Source organism: Coffea eugenioides, chromosome 8 (genome assembly GCF_003713205.1).
Source record: "Coffea eugenioides isolate CCC68of chromosome 8, Ceug_1.0, whole genome shotgun sequence".
Classification (NCBI taxonomy): Eukaryota; Viridiplantae; Streptophyta; class Magnoliopsida; order Gentianales; family Rubiaceae; genus Coffea; species Coffea eugenioides.
In genome coordinates, this window is record NC_040042.1 from 10,663,820 (window position 1) to 10,683,737 (window position 19,918).

Sequence of the window (19,918 nt, forward strand, 5' to 3'; positions counted from 1 at the left end):
AGGAAAGACAAGTACATGAGATAATGTAAAAGCCTGCATTTATGAAACTTACGACCAGTAGACTGCATTCCAGAGGTTCTCATTACACATCAAAGCTGTTCCAGCTCAAAAAGGAATATAAGAAAAAGAAGAAAAAAGAAATGCACAGTGTGCATCAAGCCTTTTCCTTGTTATTAGAATCATACACTTCAAAATAACCGAAAGACCGAAAAATGCATTACTTTGTAGTACAATAACTAAAAAGGTTTTCATTAGCATATAACTTCAAGAAATCTAATGAAAAGAGACTGTGTTTACGTATCAACCTTAGTGGGATAAATTGCATTTGATCAAAAAAGGATGAGGATTATTAATATAGGCCATACTTCTATCCTCTCAATACATCAGTAGCAAAAGGGATGGTCAAACTCTTGGCACAAAATAACTCATCCAGTTACACAAGATTTTAAACCAAATAAAAATATTATGATAACACCATCCGCGTGAGATATAATGCATCAAGAGCTGACATACATATACAGCAGGTAATGCAAAGATCAGATAGCTACAGTTAGTGCAAAATCTAGTATCCAGGGTCATACGCTTCAAGGCTTTGATCTTGATAAAGCTTCAAGGGTGGCCGATTCTGCTTCCCACATAAATAAACACGTAGTTTTGTTAATCAAATGGCAGAGGCATTCTTGAGTGGTACTGCAAAAATCCACTTCGTATAGTTAAATATTAGTAACAATTACCATATTCTCCAAAAATATATCATAGATTTTTTTCTTTTATCATTGTCACTTCCATTTTAATCTAACTTTTTTCACTTACAGGAACATCATCATTAGCGCCTATCTATGCAATTACCTATATGGCAGACAAGTTTTTTCCATATAATTATCCCTGAAGGCAAAAGTATGGGGCAAAGGATTTTGTACAATTCATAGGTCGGGGCATACTGCACCAGTGTGGCCAAAGAATAAACGAACAATCTTCAATTACAATATAAAACATGCAATAACTACAAATGAACAATTTTCCATTACATTATTATATACACACTGTTGTAAAAAAAAATTCCATTCATAGAGATGGTTACATTAAACTGAAAGGTGAAAGAAAAAAGGTTAGAATCAGCACCTTAAAAGTAGTAGAAGGCCATTATTTGCTTTATTATATGCCGATAATTTTAATACCTAATTCCATCATGAAGAGCCAGGTAGCCATCTAATTTAACGCCAAATAAGGACACAAAGAAATGGTTCGCAAGCTAAATAGCAGAAAAGACAATTAACAGAAACTTAATCATTTTCTCATAATTAACAGAAACATAATCAACAAAGACATCTACTAATTATTAGTATACAAGCACATCTATTTGACTAAGATATTTTTTTAAATAAAGTGTAAACAGCTTTACTTGTCTAAAGCTGAACTATGCTAAAAGGCCAAAGCTTGGGCTTAGACTGACTGGTACTAAACGAAGCATTACCCCTATAAAATTCAACCCAAAAGTTAACAAAAATAAACAGGAGCAAAAATAAATTGTTCATATGCAAAATGGAAACAAGTAGCAAAAAAGAAGGCTGTAAAATGTTACACAAAGATAATCACCAAGTTTGTAGCCAAAGACATTGTGCTAAGATTTAAACAACCCATGAATCCAAAACTATATGGTCAAAGAAGGAAAAGAGATCTAGGGATTTTTTCTTCTAAATAATAGGTTTTTTGGTAAACATACACCTTTCATAACAGCATTTGTGGCCAAAGTGTTATCTACCAACCAATCTAACAAATTTTGCCACTTTAACCTCCTTTCCCACAATTAGTTGAAAATTATTCAAAACTATAATTAAAAACTTCAAACTAAAGTCATCAAAAGATGAAATAAGTTCAATTCCATTGGAAATTGACAATGGCGGAGACATGAAAAAGAAACAAAGAAAATTGACAATTTAAGTTATTTCGAAAATCCCAAGCAACAACTAAACAAGAGCTGGGAAATTTGAGCATATAACATCTCGAGTGATAACCAATGCAATCTTGATTTTGAGCTCCAAGACTCCAAATGATCAAGTAGTATAGTACAGCATAAACTGAAAAGCATGAAACTTTTGCACTAAAAACCAAAGCCAACAGATGAGATAACTTATTTATGGCTTGGTTCCTAAGCTTAAATGACACCACAAATACAGCAATAATAAAAAATCAACTTTAATGTGCTCAAACTTCAAAGCTTGCGACGTCTGTGCAATCACTCAGTTGAAATTTTAGCTCAAAACACTATACAACGGAAAAGGAATAAGCAAAAGCACAAAAACACATAAAATCCGACATTTTAAAAGCAAAAAAAAATAATCCATGGAATTAATGTTTGGAACCTTTTTTACGGCATGCAGTGCAGCTCCATGACCACTGACGCCAGCGCCAATAATGATGAGATCGTAATCAAAGGATTTGGGAGGGCTTCCATTATCATCCGAAGATGCAGAAACCTTCGTTGGACTCGCCTGCGCTTTTCTCGGAAAAATTAGCCTCTTTGCTCGAATAAACTGGCCGCGCTTCAGCTGCGAGGGAACTGAAAACCCAGAGATTTCTAATATTTCACCTGCAAGATCTAAGCAGAAGAAAATAAAAAACATACTACGGGTAGGAAAGCAGATTTCTAATATTTCACCTACAAACTCAAAAGCATACTCAACAAGAAAATAAAAAACAGCAGATCTCTGGGTTTATAAATACTTCTGACTTTCGCTGCTTTTGGATGAAGATTTTACTACAGCTTTCTTTGTTTGCTCAAAGAAGGAGATGAAAAAATAGTATTTCAGACCTCTGGGTTATTAATCGAAAGATTAACAAATCTTAGCAGGAAAAATGTCTTTCTTTCTTGAATAAAGGAAACTGTAAAACTTTGGGGAAATATTGGAGCTTACCAATTAAGATGATTTCTGTGTCTCATGCGTTTAGTAGCTTCATATCCAGACCAATTCTAACAAGGGAAAAAAATCAGTTAGAATCATATAATTGAAAAAAAAGGAAAGAGAAGAAAGGAAAAAGGGGGGAGGGGGGAAACGGGAAGGAAAAACAGAGAAAAAAGGACCAAATAAAAACAACAAAAAGGAACAAAGGAACAAAGAAAAGAAAAGAAAAGAAAAATGGAAGGGGAGAGGAGAGGAGCTCTGGAGAGCAACGAAGCGGCGGACATGAATGAGGGGAAAGAAAACAAGGGAAGCCCTAAAACAAAATTTTTGGCACGCGAGTCCCACGTGATTGACGACCAAATTCCAGCCAATAAAACCCAGCCACGTCAGCAAAACAATCACCACCCTTAACAATCACCATTCGCGCTTTTACTATATAGGTTGATAAGTTAACTAATGAATGAATGGTTTCCTATTATCACTCAATCTCTTTCTCACTAATCAGAAATAATGTCCAAAACAAATAGGGAAGTTCCAGTACCTATAAAACTCGAAATTTGACTTGGATTGGAAAACTGCCTAATATCAATCCCGACTTTCTGGTCTTGAATGTAGGTCCCGAACGTACCACCATCAAATTAACAGAAAAATTGCCATTTTTAATCACGTTTTGCTCCTTTTCCTACAATTAACACCAAATACCAAATATAAGTAGAATCCGACAGTTAAAACAATATTTGCCTAAAATCAAGGGAAGAATAATTATAAATTTAGCAACAAATTATGACCTATCAAAAGGCTAGATCTCTAGGAGTTAATGATCAATCAGAGTGAAACCCTTCAAATTCTTGGCTTGATTTTCACTTGTTGATTATATTATTTGTTTTTAATATTGCTTTCTTAATTTTGTTAGTAAATTCCTCTTGATTTCTTCCAGTTCATTCCATTGATTCAACTTAGAAGAAAAAAAAAATAAAAGTTTCACTATTACCTGAACTCCGCTGCTATAGTTTTGAGAATTCAATAAATAATTTTTGACACTTATGGCAAGTGATCAATAGTCCTTGTCATTCTTTGCTTAATGTACCACCACTTGATTATTTATGCTTGTGGTTTTTTGGCATAACTTGAATAGCAAAATTGTGCACTCCAGAAACGTAGAATCTCAAGCCAATCCAAATACACACACAACAAATTCGTCTGTACGCATGTACAGATCAGGAAAGAAAAAGAAAATCAAGACAACTACCGTACTACTAAAATCATACAAATTTCTTCTAATCACTCGACTATAAGACGGCATACAAATTAACTTTTCCAATTAAAGTTAAACTATGTCGACCATCGTCAACTTTAGTGTTCTTGCGTACCCATTGCATACATAGTACCGGCTAAAATAGATAATTTATATTACTATATAGTAGCAATTCCCCATGCCAAATGGAGATTAGCCCACTATATGCACCAAGATGCAATACAATGGTATAATTTCTCACTATTAATGAAGATCTATGTAAGTCCATGACCTTAAAACATCATCATACAGTAAAATCCTTTTTTTTTTGGTCCACACCATGTAGTACTAACCAAGGGTAGTATGATACATGTCTCCATGTGTGCACTTTCGTACTAATATTTGACGAGTAACATATAACAGTAAATGTATAGATGGCATTGCCCTTTATCTTCTTCTGCCTCTAGTACCACTCTGCCTCTGGCAATTGTAGTAAACTGCTGCAACAGGCAAACCTAGATTGTAAAGTTCAGCAAAGTCCCTATTGTTGAAGTTCTGGCGCGGCCTCGGTGCATACTGTCTGCTGCCCAAGCTGTTGGAAAAGCACGAAAATTATGCAGTGGATCCCAGTCGATGGCCGTGGAGTCTCGTAGCACACAATTTCTTGGCCTACAATCATCACCAAAATGCAAGTTATTTCTTCAATGCATACAGTACTGGCAAAATTATGGCTCACCCGTCTTTGTTTCTTCTTCTAGTTTTTTATGAGTAACAATTTTTATTTGATATCATTTTGATTTGGTAATAAGTTTTCACAATATTGGTGCCCGTAAACGCTAAAACATTGAAGCCACCAGACATTTACTTGGACAGGAAAATGACCTATTTGATCCAAGCCTCAAGTGGGAGCAGCATTCCTGAGCAACTATTCACGCAACCAATTTCTCAACCCATGATGCAACTTATTAACTAAATAAAGTACTAGCACAATTCTTCAGGATCATCGTCTTTTGTTGGTTGAATAGTGCTGAAGGTGAGGAATCATAGGCGTCATCAGACCCTCGTCAAATGATAGCATTCGAACATTTTATATTCAAATACTAATGACATTTCTTTAGGAATTAATATGATTCACATATTGATTGACTAAGATATCCTTTTGCTAAGTACATTTCAAGAAAAGGAACGAACTGCAGTTTTAGTTGTCAATGTTTGGCTTCTATGCCAATCTGATTCATAATATTATTATCAAAATAATTTTGATACTCAAAATTTCTTATTTTTGTCTAATTAAGACAACTAACCAGATATTAGCAATGGCTAACAGTGGAAATCAAATAAGCTTTAGTTAAAAAGAACTTTGGCTTTTCATTGTTGGTCTCTTATTTGAGAATTTAGACCAATATGGTCTCCTAGATCTCAAATAAATAAGAATTTAAGATTAGATAACACATGAATTGAATTCTATATATGATAAATATGTTTCATAACCCCTAACAAACTATAAGGTGGAAAGGCTAGTTATGTGTTATTTTGGTCATATGCACAATCTAGTAGATAAAACTCAAGAATATATTTTTCTTTTAACACGCAAATACTTGTCATACTCTTGGTATCAAAAAAAAAACATTAAAGCTGGTCTTTTCGTATGAGAAGGAGTACTCTTTTATAGTTTTGATTTTTCTTATTTGAATAAATTCTCTTCTAAAATTTCTTAAAGAGAGATTCTTATATCCTAAGATTTCCTAGTGAAAGTTTCTTCTCTTTTAAATTGTTCTAGTAAAAGTTTTATTCTCTTCTGTGTTTTTTCTTGTGAGGGATTTTTAGATTTTTATCTTTGTGAAATTTGAGATTTTGTAGATCTAGAATCTAGTTTTTCAGATTTACAATTTCTCCATTATTATCATATCCAAATTTCTCTTTGAATTTGAACTAGTTTTAAATAGATCCGATTGCCAGCAGACATACACTGATGTATTAGGTTACAGTGATTCATCTAGATGGAAGATATATAGGAGTATCAACTTTATCTTTATTTTTATTGTTTTCTTAGATCTGTTATAACTATTGATTTCAGATCTATATGTATGCATGTTATGTTTGTTTGATGTATTTTCTGTCATTAGTGCATATTTGTTTGAATGAAATAATTTTTTCTATAAAAAAATAATAAAAAGTACTTACAAAATTCCTAAAAGCCGTTCATATCAGCACAATAAGATCCTTATAACTTAGAAGCCACCTTGTAAAGTGCTCAAGTGAGCACACTATACACGCAGTTTCAAGATGAAATTTGAAATTGAATCATCAGGCATGTGCATCAAAAAAAAAAAATCATCAGGCATGGAATTTGTGATTCAGCCTTGATAATAATTGGAATACTCTGTGAAGGAGTTCCTTCTCCACAATTATTGAAGATATTTGAATTACTAATCATGAGAACATGAATTAGAAATTTTCAATTTTCAAGGCAATATAAATCCGGAAAACCTCATGATTAATTCATTACAAAATTAAGACAATTCAGTAAATCAGCAAGAAATTTATAACTAACAGCAAAAACAATCTAAATTTCTATCTTTGTCCACTTTGTGAAAGGCGAAAGAAGAAATTTATTCTACATTAAAGCCATTCAAGAAAACTTTGTCTACTCTCTTGTACACCTTGAAATATAGAGGAGAAAATAACCTGTTTTATCCCTCACATTTCGTAAAAATATTTTTTTCATCTCTCACATTTAAAACGAAGCAAATTGGTCCTTCACATTTAAAAACCCAAACTTTTACATTCTAGAAATAAACTCTCAGTTGTGAATCAAACCATCTAACAACCCGATTACAAATTTTGGGGATGGAATTGATAAATCACTTGCAAAAACATATTTCCAACAAATAAATTAAAACAATTAAAAAATCTTAATTAAAACCCATTTGCTTCTTCAAAAGAACGAAATAGTGCTAAACCTCTCAAGCACTAAACCCTTAGTGCAACAAAACCTTGCATTGGGAGATAAGCAACTGGTCATGAAGCGTTGGAGTTCCAATGCCAACATCCGGCATTTTTCCCCCACAAAATTCCTTCAAAGCTCTATGCTTGACAAACAATCCAGAACTAGATATCAGACCAGTATAGTACTGCTCCCTTAGACATATTCCTCAGTTTTGTTGCACTAAAGGTTTAGTGCTTGAGAGCTTTAGCACTATTTCGTTCTTTTGAAGAAGCAAATGAGTTTTAATTAAGATTTTTTAATTGCTTTAATTTATTTGTTGGAAATATGTGTTTGCGAGTAATCTATCAATTTTACTCCCAAAATTTGTAATCGGGTTGTTAGATGATTTGATTCACAGCTGAGAGTTTATTTTTAAGATGTAAAAGTTTGGATTTTTAAATGTGGAGAACCAATTTGCTTCGTTTTAAATGTGAGGGACGAAAAGAATATTTTTACGAAATGTGAGGGGTGAAACAGGTCATTTTCCCAATATAGAATCCTAGTCGGGGCCCTAGGTTCCTAATATACCCTTTTTCTACTAGACCTACAAAAAATGAAGTATAAACAAAAAAATGTTAAGATCAAGTATAAACATTTTGTCACACAGCTATGTGATTTAGAGGATCTATGTATATTCGTCCTTCACTAAAGCTATCTCATTAATAAATTCCACTCGTATGACAATTCAAATCAAATTCTTTTAAATCAATGAGTTAATTATTATCCAAACATCACAATAAAGTAAAATGTAGTTCAACGCATAAATATTAAGGCCAGATGCTGATGGCTAATTAAGTTGCAAAGAGAAGTATTGCAAAACTGCTAGTCAAGAGATCCAAGAAAAATCATGACCAAGAAATGTTTATTTCCTTGAAGGATAAATTAAACATTAAAATTATAGCATCCTAAGCCACTCATATAGCAGCCTCAAAAAGTTAAAAGACGAAGACTTGCTTGCCTCAGCCACTCATAACAGTAGCCTCAAAAAAAAAAATCACAATGACAAATTAAATAAAATAAAATTTTAAGTTACCATAGCCACTAGAATTTGGCTCAATCCGTAGTGGACAAATAGGGACCATAGAATGGCTTAGCAGTTTTGACATTTGGAATGAAAAAAAAGAGTGGTTTTAGAGGTTGTGATTCTATGACGGAATATTTTTGCAGAAGCTGAGAAAGAAAGAAGGGTCTCATTCTTGAATATTCATACAACAATGACGACAACCACAACCACAACATGGGCTACATTTCTTTGTTCCCATAATATCATCCCCTCATATTACAAAGAATTTATAATCAGCAATAGGACTGTAAATGAATCTAAGTAATTTGAAAACTGTAGTGTTCAAATTTATTTGATTATTTTGATAAATTTAAAATTTATTTAAATTTGATTTGTTTATATCTCAAATCGAGTTAGAACCGACTTTTATCAAGTTAAACCTAAGTCGAGTTTGAGTAGTTTGAATTTTTTACATATAAATTTTACTTCTATATTAATTGAGCTGGACTTAAAAGTTTATTAAACACAAATTACTATTCAAACTTGTTCATCTTTCAACCTTAACCAACAATTGTATTTATAGCTTAGATGTGACAAAACTAACTGTCTAATATCTGTCATTATTTCTAGATTTTGTGCATATATATCCATCCCTTACTTGGTTTAGGCTATCTAGCGTGATTTTACAGAAACGTCGGCAGTTTCCTCAAATCTAAAACATTAGAAGGTACCAATTCAAATTTGTGTAGAAGTCTTTGTTTTCAAGATCACAATTTCGTCTAGCCCACCAAACTCTTAACGCCGCTCAGCATTTTTACCTTTAATTCAAGACTCGGCAGGCTGTGTCTAATCCACTAGCGGATCTACTCTTTAGCCAGTGGAGGCATGTGCCTCCGCCGGGCTCCACATGCCTCTACTGGCCTAAGAAAAACCCATGATAGCAATCCAATAGGATAATAGGCATGAAATAGGGAATACCGTTTCATCAAATCTTTTTGTAGTAGTGACTGTAATAAACTTAGATTATAAAATTAGAATTCTCTTTTTCTTCTAATGCTTTATATTTTATTTATGATTGGCATGTTTTATTCATAAACTAAGATGATAATATGCCAATAAACAATAAAACATAAAGTATAGAATAAGAAGAAAAAAAAAAGATATGATGTATTATTATTAGCATGAATAAATGAAACAAAAATTAAAAGAAAAGGAAGAAGAAAAAGAAGTTTAATTATAATTCTTATTGCCCAATTAATACTATTTCATTTTAATTTGTATTTCAATTCATGCTAAAAACCCTTAATATCACTATTTAAAAATTACGAAATAAAATGATTCAAAATCAAAACATTGGGGACCAAAAGTGCAAAGGCAAAATGATTGACTAACAGCAATTTAATCTTGACCATCAGTCATTGTTTCATTTCTGTTAATTGTCCTAAATTTACCTGTAATCACAAACTTCGGAGACCTGACTTATTTTGGTCGGACTGTTGGTGACCAATTTGGCACATAGGCCAAATATTGGGGATCAATTGTGGCCAAACATTAGGGACAAAAACTGTAATTTTCATAAATTCTTCCAACAAATCTTTATCTTGCACACTAGTCCCTTAGTTTTTTTGCGTCTTCAAGTTTCACTTCTAATAATCCCCCAATTTAGTACTTGAGTATTACAAATAGCATATGTAGTACTAGCTAAAATATATAATCTAAATTATATGGTATCCATTGCCCCTACATAGTAAGAGATTACCCCATCTTTTATCACTATTAATATGATTCTAAGACCACCAACTAATACTAATCAACAGTAGTAGGACGCAATTATTTTTTCATGTGCCCTTATGTCCTTCTGCCGCCACTGCCACTCTGCCTCTGGCAATTGAAGTAAACTGCTGCAACAGGCAAGCCTAGATTGTACAGCTCAGCAAAGTCCCTGGTGCTGAAATTCTGGCGCCACCCTGGTGCATAGACTATCTGCCGCCCAAGCTGCCGGAAAAGTACAAAAATTAAGCGGTGGATTCCCACAGATGGCCGTGGACTCTCATAGCACACAATTTCCCGGCCTACAGTCATCACCAAAATACAGTTATTTCGTCAATGCACACAAGACTGGCAAAATTATGGCATACCCGTTGTTCTTTTTATTCTAGTTTTTGATGACTGCCAATATTTATTTGATATCATTTTCATTTAGTACATGGTAACATTGTCATAGCATTGGCGCTTGTAGACACTAAAAATTGAAGCCCTCAGACATTAATTTAGGCATGGAAAATGCCCTTTCCATCCAAGCCTCTAGTGGAAGCAGCATGCCAAGGAACTTATTCACGCATCCAAGTTTCACAATCCACATTGCAACTTATTGACTAAATAACATTCTAGTAGAACTCTTCAGATCCTCGTCTCCTGTTAGTTGAATAGTATAGGAGGTGAGGATTTATGGGTTTGATCAGTCCCTAATTAAGTCACAGCATTCTAAAAATTTGTTTCATATACTAATAATATTTTCTTGGATGATGATTCGCATGTATCTTGAGTCTCTTGACTAAGACATCCTTTCACTAACTACATTTAACATAAAGGGAGAAATATAGTTTTAGACTCCAATGTTTGATTCGTGTGTTAAATTAATCAATAATATTTTGACTGAAAAATATGAACATTGCACTTATAATCCTCACAAATTGAATTACAACCCAATTTAGATGAGTCGTCAAATGATTACATCTGATTAATATTGCAAGTAACCTATATTATGATGAAAACAACAGCCTTTTTTTTTTTGTCTAAGACGATAGATCCTACATTTATTCTATACCATGGGAGAGAGAGAACCTAAAGAAACCCTCAGAGAAATCGAACGAGATTGAATCACCTACCGATTCAGACGAGTGAACTCGTCTAATAGTTACTTGAAGTGACCTGCCACATTTGTCACCTCCTACCCCACCAAGTGTCAAGGTTTTGGTAGTGATGAAAACAACAATCCACATATAGTGAGAAAAATATTTATTTCGTTTCAAGGTCACGAGCCCCGATCTTGGCAGCGTCAGCACCTTAAGGTTGACCCCGACCAATTGGGCTAAACCAGTTGGTTAACTTTATCAAATTTGGACTTTATTGTTTTTCTCTATATTCGTGCATTTTGGTCTTACCACTAGTAAGCATGCGCAGATCAGGTGAATCACTATTTCATCTGCCAAAGCATCTTCGACATGAAATCAAGGTTGCAGAGACACTCACCAAGATGAGAGAAATAATAAGAAATATACGCTAAATTTAACAAATAGAAACACTCACCAAATAATGGACCTGTGGTGGCTGGAATGTCAGTGACCAACCTGTGAATGGTTTGCCAACATCATAACTAAATGAACCATGAAATCAAGAATGATGACTATGCATGCATGCTCACCCTACATAGGCTTAGTCTTAATCCATGATCTTTTCAAGAAGAAATTTGAAGAACTAATCATGGGAACATAAATTAGCAATGTTCTAATTTCAGGATAATATGATACTGGAAAGCCCCATGATTAATTCATTCTAAATGCCAATTCAATAAGCCCGCAAGAGATTTATAACTAAAAGCAAAGATACTCAAAGTTTCTATCTTAGTCCACTTTCGGAAAGGTGGAAAGAGAAATATATTCTACATTAAAGCACTTTAAGGAATCTTTGTGAACTCGCATCTCCACCTTGGAAAATAGATACCTAGTCTGGGCTCTAAAGTACTATACTTTTAGCTTCATGTGGATTAAGTGAATTGAAGTGCTTCTAAAAAATTTTATTGTAATGGTATATGTGACAAACTTTTATTATAGATGGTTAGATGTTTTTAGGAGTGTTTTTTAGAGTGTTTTTGAGAATGTTTTTTGAAATATTTTTAGAATTAAAATTTTTTGATATTTTTTAAAAATTGATCACCACTCACCACCACCGGTTGCCGCCGCCACCTCTTTCCTCCCTCCCTCCTCCTCTCTTCTATTCCTTCCTTCCCTTTCCTCTTCCTCCACCCTCTTCATCCTCCCTTCTCCTCTCCTATAATCCCTCCGATCCTTTCCCTCATGATCTGGTTGTGGGCCACAATTGCCCAAGAACAAATTTGGTTGGACCTATGATTAGACCTGATCACAACAGATCAGGAGGGAAGGGAGGGGAAGGGGTTGCGGGGGAGGGATCGGAGGGAAAGGGGAAGAAGAGGGAGGAGGAAGGACGGGGAGGGAAAGGAAGAGAGAGGATAGAGGAGAGGGAGGGACTGTGGTCATGGAGGTGGAGGTGGAGGTGGAGGAGGAGTGGAGAGGTGGCGATGGTGATGGGTTATGGTGCGTGGTGCATGGTGCATGGAAAAGAAATGTGGTAAGATTTATTTTTTAATTTTTTTGTTAAGTTGTATTTGAGATTGTGTGTGTTTTAAAATTGTTACTATAGATCCAAAAATAAAAGCAGTTTTTTTTTTAAAAAAAATGGCAATCCATATGGAATTGTTCTACTAGACCTACAAATATGAAGCTATAACAATTTAAATGAAATTCTTTTGAATCATTGAGTTGATTTTTGTCCAAGCATCACAATAAAGTAATAATTAGCTGGACGAAGGAATATGAAAGCTGGATTGAAAATTGTTAGTCAAGAGAACCAAGAATAATCATGACCAAGAAATGTTTATTTCCCTGAAGGATAAATCATCCGTTAAAACAACAGCAGCCTATGCTTGCATAGATTTCAAATAAAAATTTTAAAAACAAAAACTTGCTTGCCTTAAAGAAGGGTCTCGTTCACGAATATTCATATAGCGACAACGATGGCAACATGGGCTACAGTTCTTTGTTCCCATAATGTATACGATCCCCAACGATACCGACATCATGCTGTGATTTTAAAATTCATGGTCAATCTTTCAGCAGTATTTGGACTTCAATTTGACTAGATCACGTACCTACTATCTGTCATTATATGTATATTTTGGGCATATCTAACCCTTTTGTTTCTTTTGGTCATATATATATATATATATATGGAAATTCACAAATATGGTTTAGACTTTAGCCCAACCAAATTCTCTTGTCTCTGCTCACCATTTTTCAATCGAAATTTTCAAGATTGTGTCATATCCACTAATCGTGCCCCCACTAGCCAAAGAAAGTCGATAGTTTTAGGTATGGAAATTCAAATGAAAGATTCAATTCTATCAACTAATTTGTAAATGTGCCCTTGCTGACTAGGGGAATATCTTCATTTAAGTATTGAGTTTAGAAAAACATTTATTTTTATCACCGTTAAATTGTAAATTATGAACTTACGCATGCACCTATAAGTAATTAAAAGGTTGCAAGGAATTACAAAGTTTCTTGCGTCCTATTATGTTATGTACCAAAACATATATTGCTACGGAAATAACGTCTTTCTAATATTTAATTACTACCTAATAAACTAAATTTATTGCTCACTGTCTAACAAACTAAAACAATTTTCTATCATTGGTGCTAACTAAAATACTGTCACATAATTCATCCTAAACCCCTACTCCATTTTTTCACTCTTTCTTCTTCTTTTTTTGCCTTTGAGTTGCAATGCAATAGTATACTAGAAAGTAGAAATAGTTTTGATCGGAAATATTTTGATGTTTCTAAACACCCAAGATTACAAATCCTAGCTAGTAGCCCATCTCGAGCTGCATGAACAAGTGGCGCATGTACAAGACGTATATGTAAAGACAGAGATACAGAAGCCATGTGAGTACAAACCAGTAGAGATATTCCCTAAGGTTTGGATCACTCGGACTTGGAGCATCAGGGTCCACCATCACCTTCATAAACAACAATCAAAAACGTTGTCAAACATGTCTTCATGACGAAAGAATAAAACCCAAAAAGGAACACCTTCCACCTGAACTATTGATTCCTAGCTTAGCCAGGCTGGATTACTCGTTCAAGCAACAAATAGAACCAGACCAAAGAAAAAAGAAAAATACTACACTCCTAGGACTTTCATTGATTAATTCCAAAGAGGAAGAAACTATATATGTTCCAATTCTACATGATGGGATAGTAAAAATAGGAAGGTTTTCTGGCGAATTTTCAATCTTTCTTACCTCGCAATCCAGTACCCTTATGCATGAAGACAACCAATTCAATCCAGTATATATGATGTTGTTAATGGAATGATGGCATATATGACGAATTTTCAATCTTTGTTACCTCGTAATCCTGTGCCCTTATGCATGAAAACAATCAATGCAATCGAGTATATATGATGTTGTGAATGGAATCATCGAACTCTACTATGGATCTCATCCCGGAACGAAACTTTGGAATGGAATAATGGCTCGTGGAAACTGACCAAAATAAGCATTAATAGTGATGATAATGATCGATTTTACTTACCAAAGTATAGAAGGTACGAAAATCGTCACCTCCTATCTCAACCCTAGGCTGACTCTCAACCTGGGAGGCTCTGAGTTCACTGCCACTAATCACTACTCTGCCACCGTAGATCACTCTAAGGCTTATGGACCTTGTGAAGGGGTCCAAAACGTCCCCGATCACACGTCCAACCTCTAGAGGGTCTCCACCACTAGGCATAGTCTCTGTTAGACCGCCCAAAAAAGAGGGGCCAAATCCTGCAACTTGCTACTAGTTATGAGGAGGGAAGTGAACTAGCTAGTGAAGGGGTGAAGTGTTATGGATGTGCTGAAGGTCTTTCATTATTTGTAGCGTTTCACGACTAGTTGGTTCCAGGTATCAATGGCCCTTTTCTTCATAAGAATCTTAACTTTTTCACGTTTTCCAAGAATTTTCATTTGTTTTTTTGTCGTTTAGGTTAGTGTTAGTTGATATGGTTTAAGAAATGAACATCCCAAGAGTGTCATGTGGGATTTTTTCAAGATCCAATGTCAGATACCTAAAGATAACTGTAAAATATAAAATGCATGCTGTTCTCCAAAATCTTTGGAAATGGACAACTACGGACGAAATTTATCACCAAAATAATTATTTTGCACCCAGTGCAGATCAATATCTCACATGCACGTCTGTGAAAAGATACTGCCTTTCTTAATACTTATTCTCTTACGCCGGTAGGACTAGGTAGTAGGCTCCTTTCCATTACACCCCAATAAAATTGAGTGCTAAAATATTCTCAAAAAAAATATTACTTTTTAGTATGTTGATCTAGAGATTAAAAGAAAAGTAATAACACAATTGGATGATTTAAATTTTTTTTTTACTAATTTAAATATAAATAAATGGATAGATTAGTGGAGAGAAATCCAGTGAAGAGGATTCTAACTTGTAGGACTGGTTTAGGCTACTAAGCTGTTCAAGTGAAGTTGCTATTGCTGTCCAGCCAAATATTGAACTTCTAGGGTTTCAAATAAAGGGAGGAGAAAATTCTTAAATTGTGATGAAAAAAAAAAGTTATTCTACAAAGGGGGTGATTTGTGAAGTTGGTTCCACAAATGTGATCTTCGCATTTGTGAAATGCGAGTTCAGGTACCTCGCATTTCACAAATGCGAGGTAAGTGTTTTTCAGAAAAAAAGAAAAAAAAGTTCGCATTCTCCAAATGCGAGCTGAGATACCTCGCATTCAAGAAATGCGAGGTACTCAATCTTCTTGCTCCATTTGCTGGTACAAGAACCAGCATGAAGTACAAGACCTCGCGGTTGCAAAATGAGAAGCAACAAATGGGATTTTTCTTCATTTTTCTTTTTTCTCCAAGATTACCAATACACAATTCCACCTCACTCACCAGAAGATGCCAAGAATATTCTAGAATTAAGAGCATCAAACGGCTCAAATTCTGGCCATAAAAATGCAGCAAACAATTACCATGGATGCCAAGAACTGGGCTGAGAGTTTGAGGGACTGAGGAAGACAAAGAGCAAGAGTGAAATGGGGGGAAAAGGGAAGAGTGGAAGCAAGAAGCTTTCGGAGGGTTGGAAAGGATGAGCTGGAGCAGGAAAGAAAAGAAAGCAGAGGAGAAACTAAGAGAAAAAAGAGGAACTTTGCAGCTGGGTTTGTAAGAGAGCTACGGGTTGAATGAGTTGCCTGGGCGAGAACCTCGCATTTAACAAATGCGAGGTCTGTTTTTCTTTTTCTTTTTTTTTTTGATTTGAATGCTAGGAAAATTCAGGGAGACCTCGCATTCAGCAAATGCGAGTTCCTTGAGCTCGCATTTGCTGAATGCGAAGACCCCCGAACGGAATCCCATACAAAAAATGCCCCCTTTGTAGAATTTTTTTAAAAATCATCATAATTTTAGAAATTTCTCTGAAGGGAGGAGGAGGAAAGAGAAAGTGAAAGAGAAAGAAAAACAACATAAAAAGAAAAGCGGAGAAAACAAAACATTGAAGATGACGCATTAGGTTAACAAATTTTTTACATTTGATCACAGAAACTACAGGAATGGGAAGCTGAAAAAATGATCAAGAGCGCAAGGGACAAATTCGACAATTGCGATAAGTTGATAGGGAAGGCTGATGTAGGTCAAAGTTGAAGCGAAATAAATAGGGAAAATCACTCATTTTTTCAACTCAATTATTGTTTCTCTCTTTTTATACTAATTGGTTGTAGGGAAGAAATAGAGAGCACAAATGCGAAAGAATTTTAAAAAAATGGTTTACCAAGCAAATCAGCTCACTAAAAAGTGGTGCAAAACAGATTACTGATAATCGAAACATAATGGAGCTTCTTAATTGTTGGCTCTTCCTATGGCCATTTATAAACCATTAAAATACTAGATTGGTAGGGAGAATATTGAAATCCTTCTCCCATTTTTCCTCCTCCATCCAACTCTCCACTTGCACTAAAAGTAAGAATATAGATAAAAACAAAGTTGGAGCCCCCACCCCCGGGGGGTCTCTAAGACATTGGAAGTATACAGGAGAAGGCAACTGGTTTAGTAGAATTCCTTAGATATACCATAATCAGGATTTAGAATCAGGTTTTGTAAATTAGGTGCGATTCCATAATATAATGAATATAATATCTTCAACTCGTAGAAAATTCAAGAGCGACTTTGTCCTTTAATGATTCTACTTTCCATATTCGTATCCAGAAGGAGAAGAAGAAAGGATAGAAAAATATACCTTCGAAATGAAAAGGATATTTATGGACATCAATCATGGAACTTCTGCCGGGTTTTGGTCCTCTTGGTTGTGATCTTTTATTATAATTGCACTATGGTCCCTAAACATCTTGAGGAAATCCATTTTCGCTCCTAAACTTTTTGAAGTTGTTGAACTTAGTCACCATCATATCGCATTTAGATCTACATGCTCTCCTAAAGAATGCATATTGTGCATAAATTACTATAAACCAGAACTTTACATATACTAATCAAGTAAAGATTACTATATAAAATTTAATTTATTGACATGAAATATGTCAAAGCCATTCAAAAGGAAGAAGAATTGCATCCTGTCAAGTGCAACCAGTCCTATGGGTATATTTGGAATATGTTTTCTCAATGATGTAATTTACATTTTCTCTTTCGGTCGCAAACATCAAAAAATTTTCCCCTTATCTTATAGAAGGATTATGTCATGGCCAGTTGATTTCATACATTTGCAGAAATTCCTTCAAGTGTGAAAAAGTTGCCCTGAGCTTTAAGCCTACAAAAAGGTTGATTGCTTTAAGTACACAGAAAAATTGATCGGAGATGGATTGAACAATTAATGAAAGTGGCATATTATATCTTTTCAAATGACTGTTGAATTGACCATAGCTCAAGACAAGACAAATAAACCACAAGAATATTTTGTACCACCAAATAAACCACAAGTGGCCATTTTCCTTCCCCAGACATAACGAATCATTGAGTGAATATTAGAATTGAGTTGACCACCAATTGTATGATCGTATTTGATTCTGGAAAGTAACAATTCTAACACTTTCCAATTAGCTCGGTATTATTCCTAGTCACTATTATATCGTGGTGCAGAAACGAACCAAAAACTACACATGCTGAGGATTAAAACCACTTAAAAGTTCAAAAGCTAACGTTCCCAGCCAAGCATGAAAAGTTAAAAACATCTTTCTTGAGATAATTCACATGTCAACTTAAGAGTTTCCTGTATTAAATTGAAAACGTCAGTTTCTTTCTTAAAATACAGAACTTGGTACATCATGTTGCAATGAATTCTAAATATCATTCTCTAAAATTATACTAGGTAGAAACATCATTCCTGCTTAGCCGACTAAGTATCTGAATCAACTGATGATGTCCAAAGAGATCAGAATGTTTGAATTCCAATGACCATCATAAAGCATCAATGCACGATAGAAAGAGTAAATATTCTTATTCATGTGCATATCTCGTAAATTTTAGATTCCGGAGTTCTTCAAATTCATGCTTTCTGATGATGAAAATCCAATCCGTTTGGATTTCTCTATTTTTTGAAAATAAGTTTTTCAAATATAATGTTATAGTAATACACAAACAAAAACAACTCAAAAAAATATCAAAAAATTTTTTTTTATATACACTGCTACATTAAAATTTTCAAAAATACACCCAAAAATAATTAATCCAAATGGAGTAGCCTTGGAAATTTTGTCACAGCACTACTATTCTAATACTAAAACTTCTTATCATCATACGTTGTTAATTTAGCCTAATAGACTTCCTTGCTAATGGTGATAGATTTACTATTTTCATCACTTTGTTGTCCAGATTGAATATCAGAACTATGTCAGAAATCTATCTCCACTTTCTCCCCATATTAACCTAGAACACAAACTTTGTTCCACTTTATGACCTATGTGCATTTGAATAATCTCATTCTTTTTTGGCTAAAGCATCTTGGATTGGGGAAATTAGACCATATTATCACAAATCCAATTAAATTTCTCTATTATTACCCATCACTGGTATATTTGAGCATCAAACAAAGAAGCAGTTTTATAATTGCATTTGTACTACAATTGTTTTTATGTAATTTTTTAGTAGCATAAAATTCAATGACCAAGGGCTTCTTTAGACAAACTTAGGGTTTCACATTTTCATCTTTAGAGGAGAGATTCCATATTTTTGCTCTCACGTGAAGAAGGGGTAAAGACGAATCGCACTAAGACTAAATGCCATGAAAAACACATATGCTCATGCCGGCCAAACCAGTACATTGACAGAAAGGGATGCCATGGATTTATATTGATGAGAACTGATGACTAAGAAACAACCTCCCCCTCATCATGCAATTCACACGTTAGTCCTCGCTTTTATAAATGAAGAATTTTATAGCCTGTAATATTAGTTCAATCTAAACCTAACCTATAATTTTTTCAAAAAAAAAAATTAAAAAGAAAAATTATTAAAAAAAGAAAAACTTTCATTCTTTGATTAGTTTGTGATATACAAGATCTTTCCTCCCTGTCTACATCAAATTCTTTAACAATTACGTCAATAGATATATGGATGAAAAAAAAAGACGTGCTTATTATAATCTAACATTGTCACATCTTCAAAGCAAAATAAAGTGAATAAAGGCCAAAAGCAAGTGGACCTTTCACTTGAAAGAATTCTCCACGTCCCTTTTTGAATAAGAGCTTTATTACCACTCATATGTGTGGTTCTTTCTTTCTGAATATAAACGAACTAGGTTTTTGATACAATCATGCACCTTCTTTTTTCACATTTATGAGAATAATCTTCCAAGGTCTTGGAAATAAAATGAAAAATCCTATTTGGAATTTCATTATCTTTGTATTTATTTGATATTTTGGGAGTGAACTTGACAGGTTTCAAACATGCACACAAGTTTGATTCTAAACACTCCCGT

The 19,918-nt window shown here is 34.3% G+C and overlaps 1 protein-coding gene and 1 long non-coding RNA gene across 3 annotated transcripts; both read right to left on the reverse strand.

The window, feature by feature from the left end:
* Positions 1-383: 383 nt before the first annotated feature.
* On the reverse strand, positions 384-3,076 carry LOC113779246. Its single transcript, XR_003469455.1, has 3 exons — positions 2,916-3,076; positions 2,364-2,599; positions 384-690 (listed from the first exon to the last, which is right to left on the reverse strand). It is a non-coding gene; the product is annotated as an uncharacterized LOC113779246 (long non-coding RNA).
* A 6,901-nt stretch (positions 3,077-9,977) lies between these two features.
* Positions 9,978-17,257, reverse strand: LOC113780999 (protein FLOWERING LOCUS T-like). Of its 2 annotated transcripts, XM_027326818.1 has the most exons (5): positions 17,242-17,257; positions 14,525-14,709; positions 13,886-13,947; positions 11,439-11,479; positions 9,978-10,201 (listed from the first exon to the last, which is right to left on the reverse strand). In XM_027326818.1, exons 1-5 carry the CDS (start codon positions 17,255-17,257, stop codon positions 9,978-9,980), a joined length of 528 nt encoding a protein of 175 aa, XP_027182619.1. The 2 variants fall into 2 exon arrangements, with proteins under 2 accessions (XP_027182619.1, XP_027182620.1); XM_027326819.1 differs by lacking the exon at positions 17,242-17,257 and having other exon boundaries at positions 14,525-14,722.
* Positions 17,258-19,918: the final 2,661 nt, after the last annotated feature.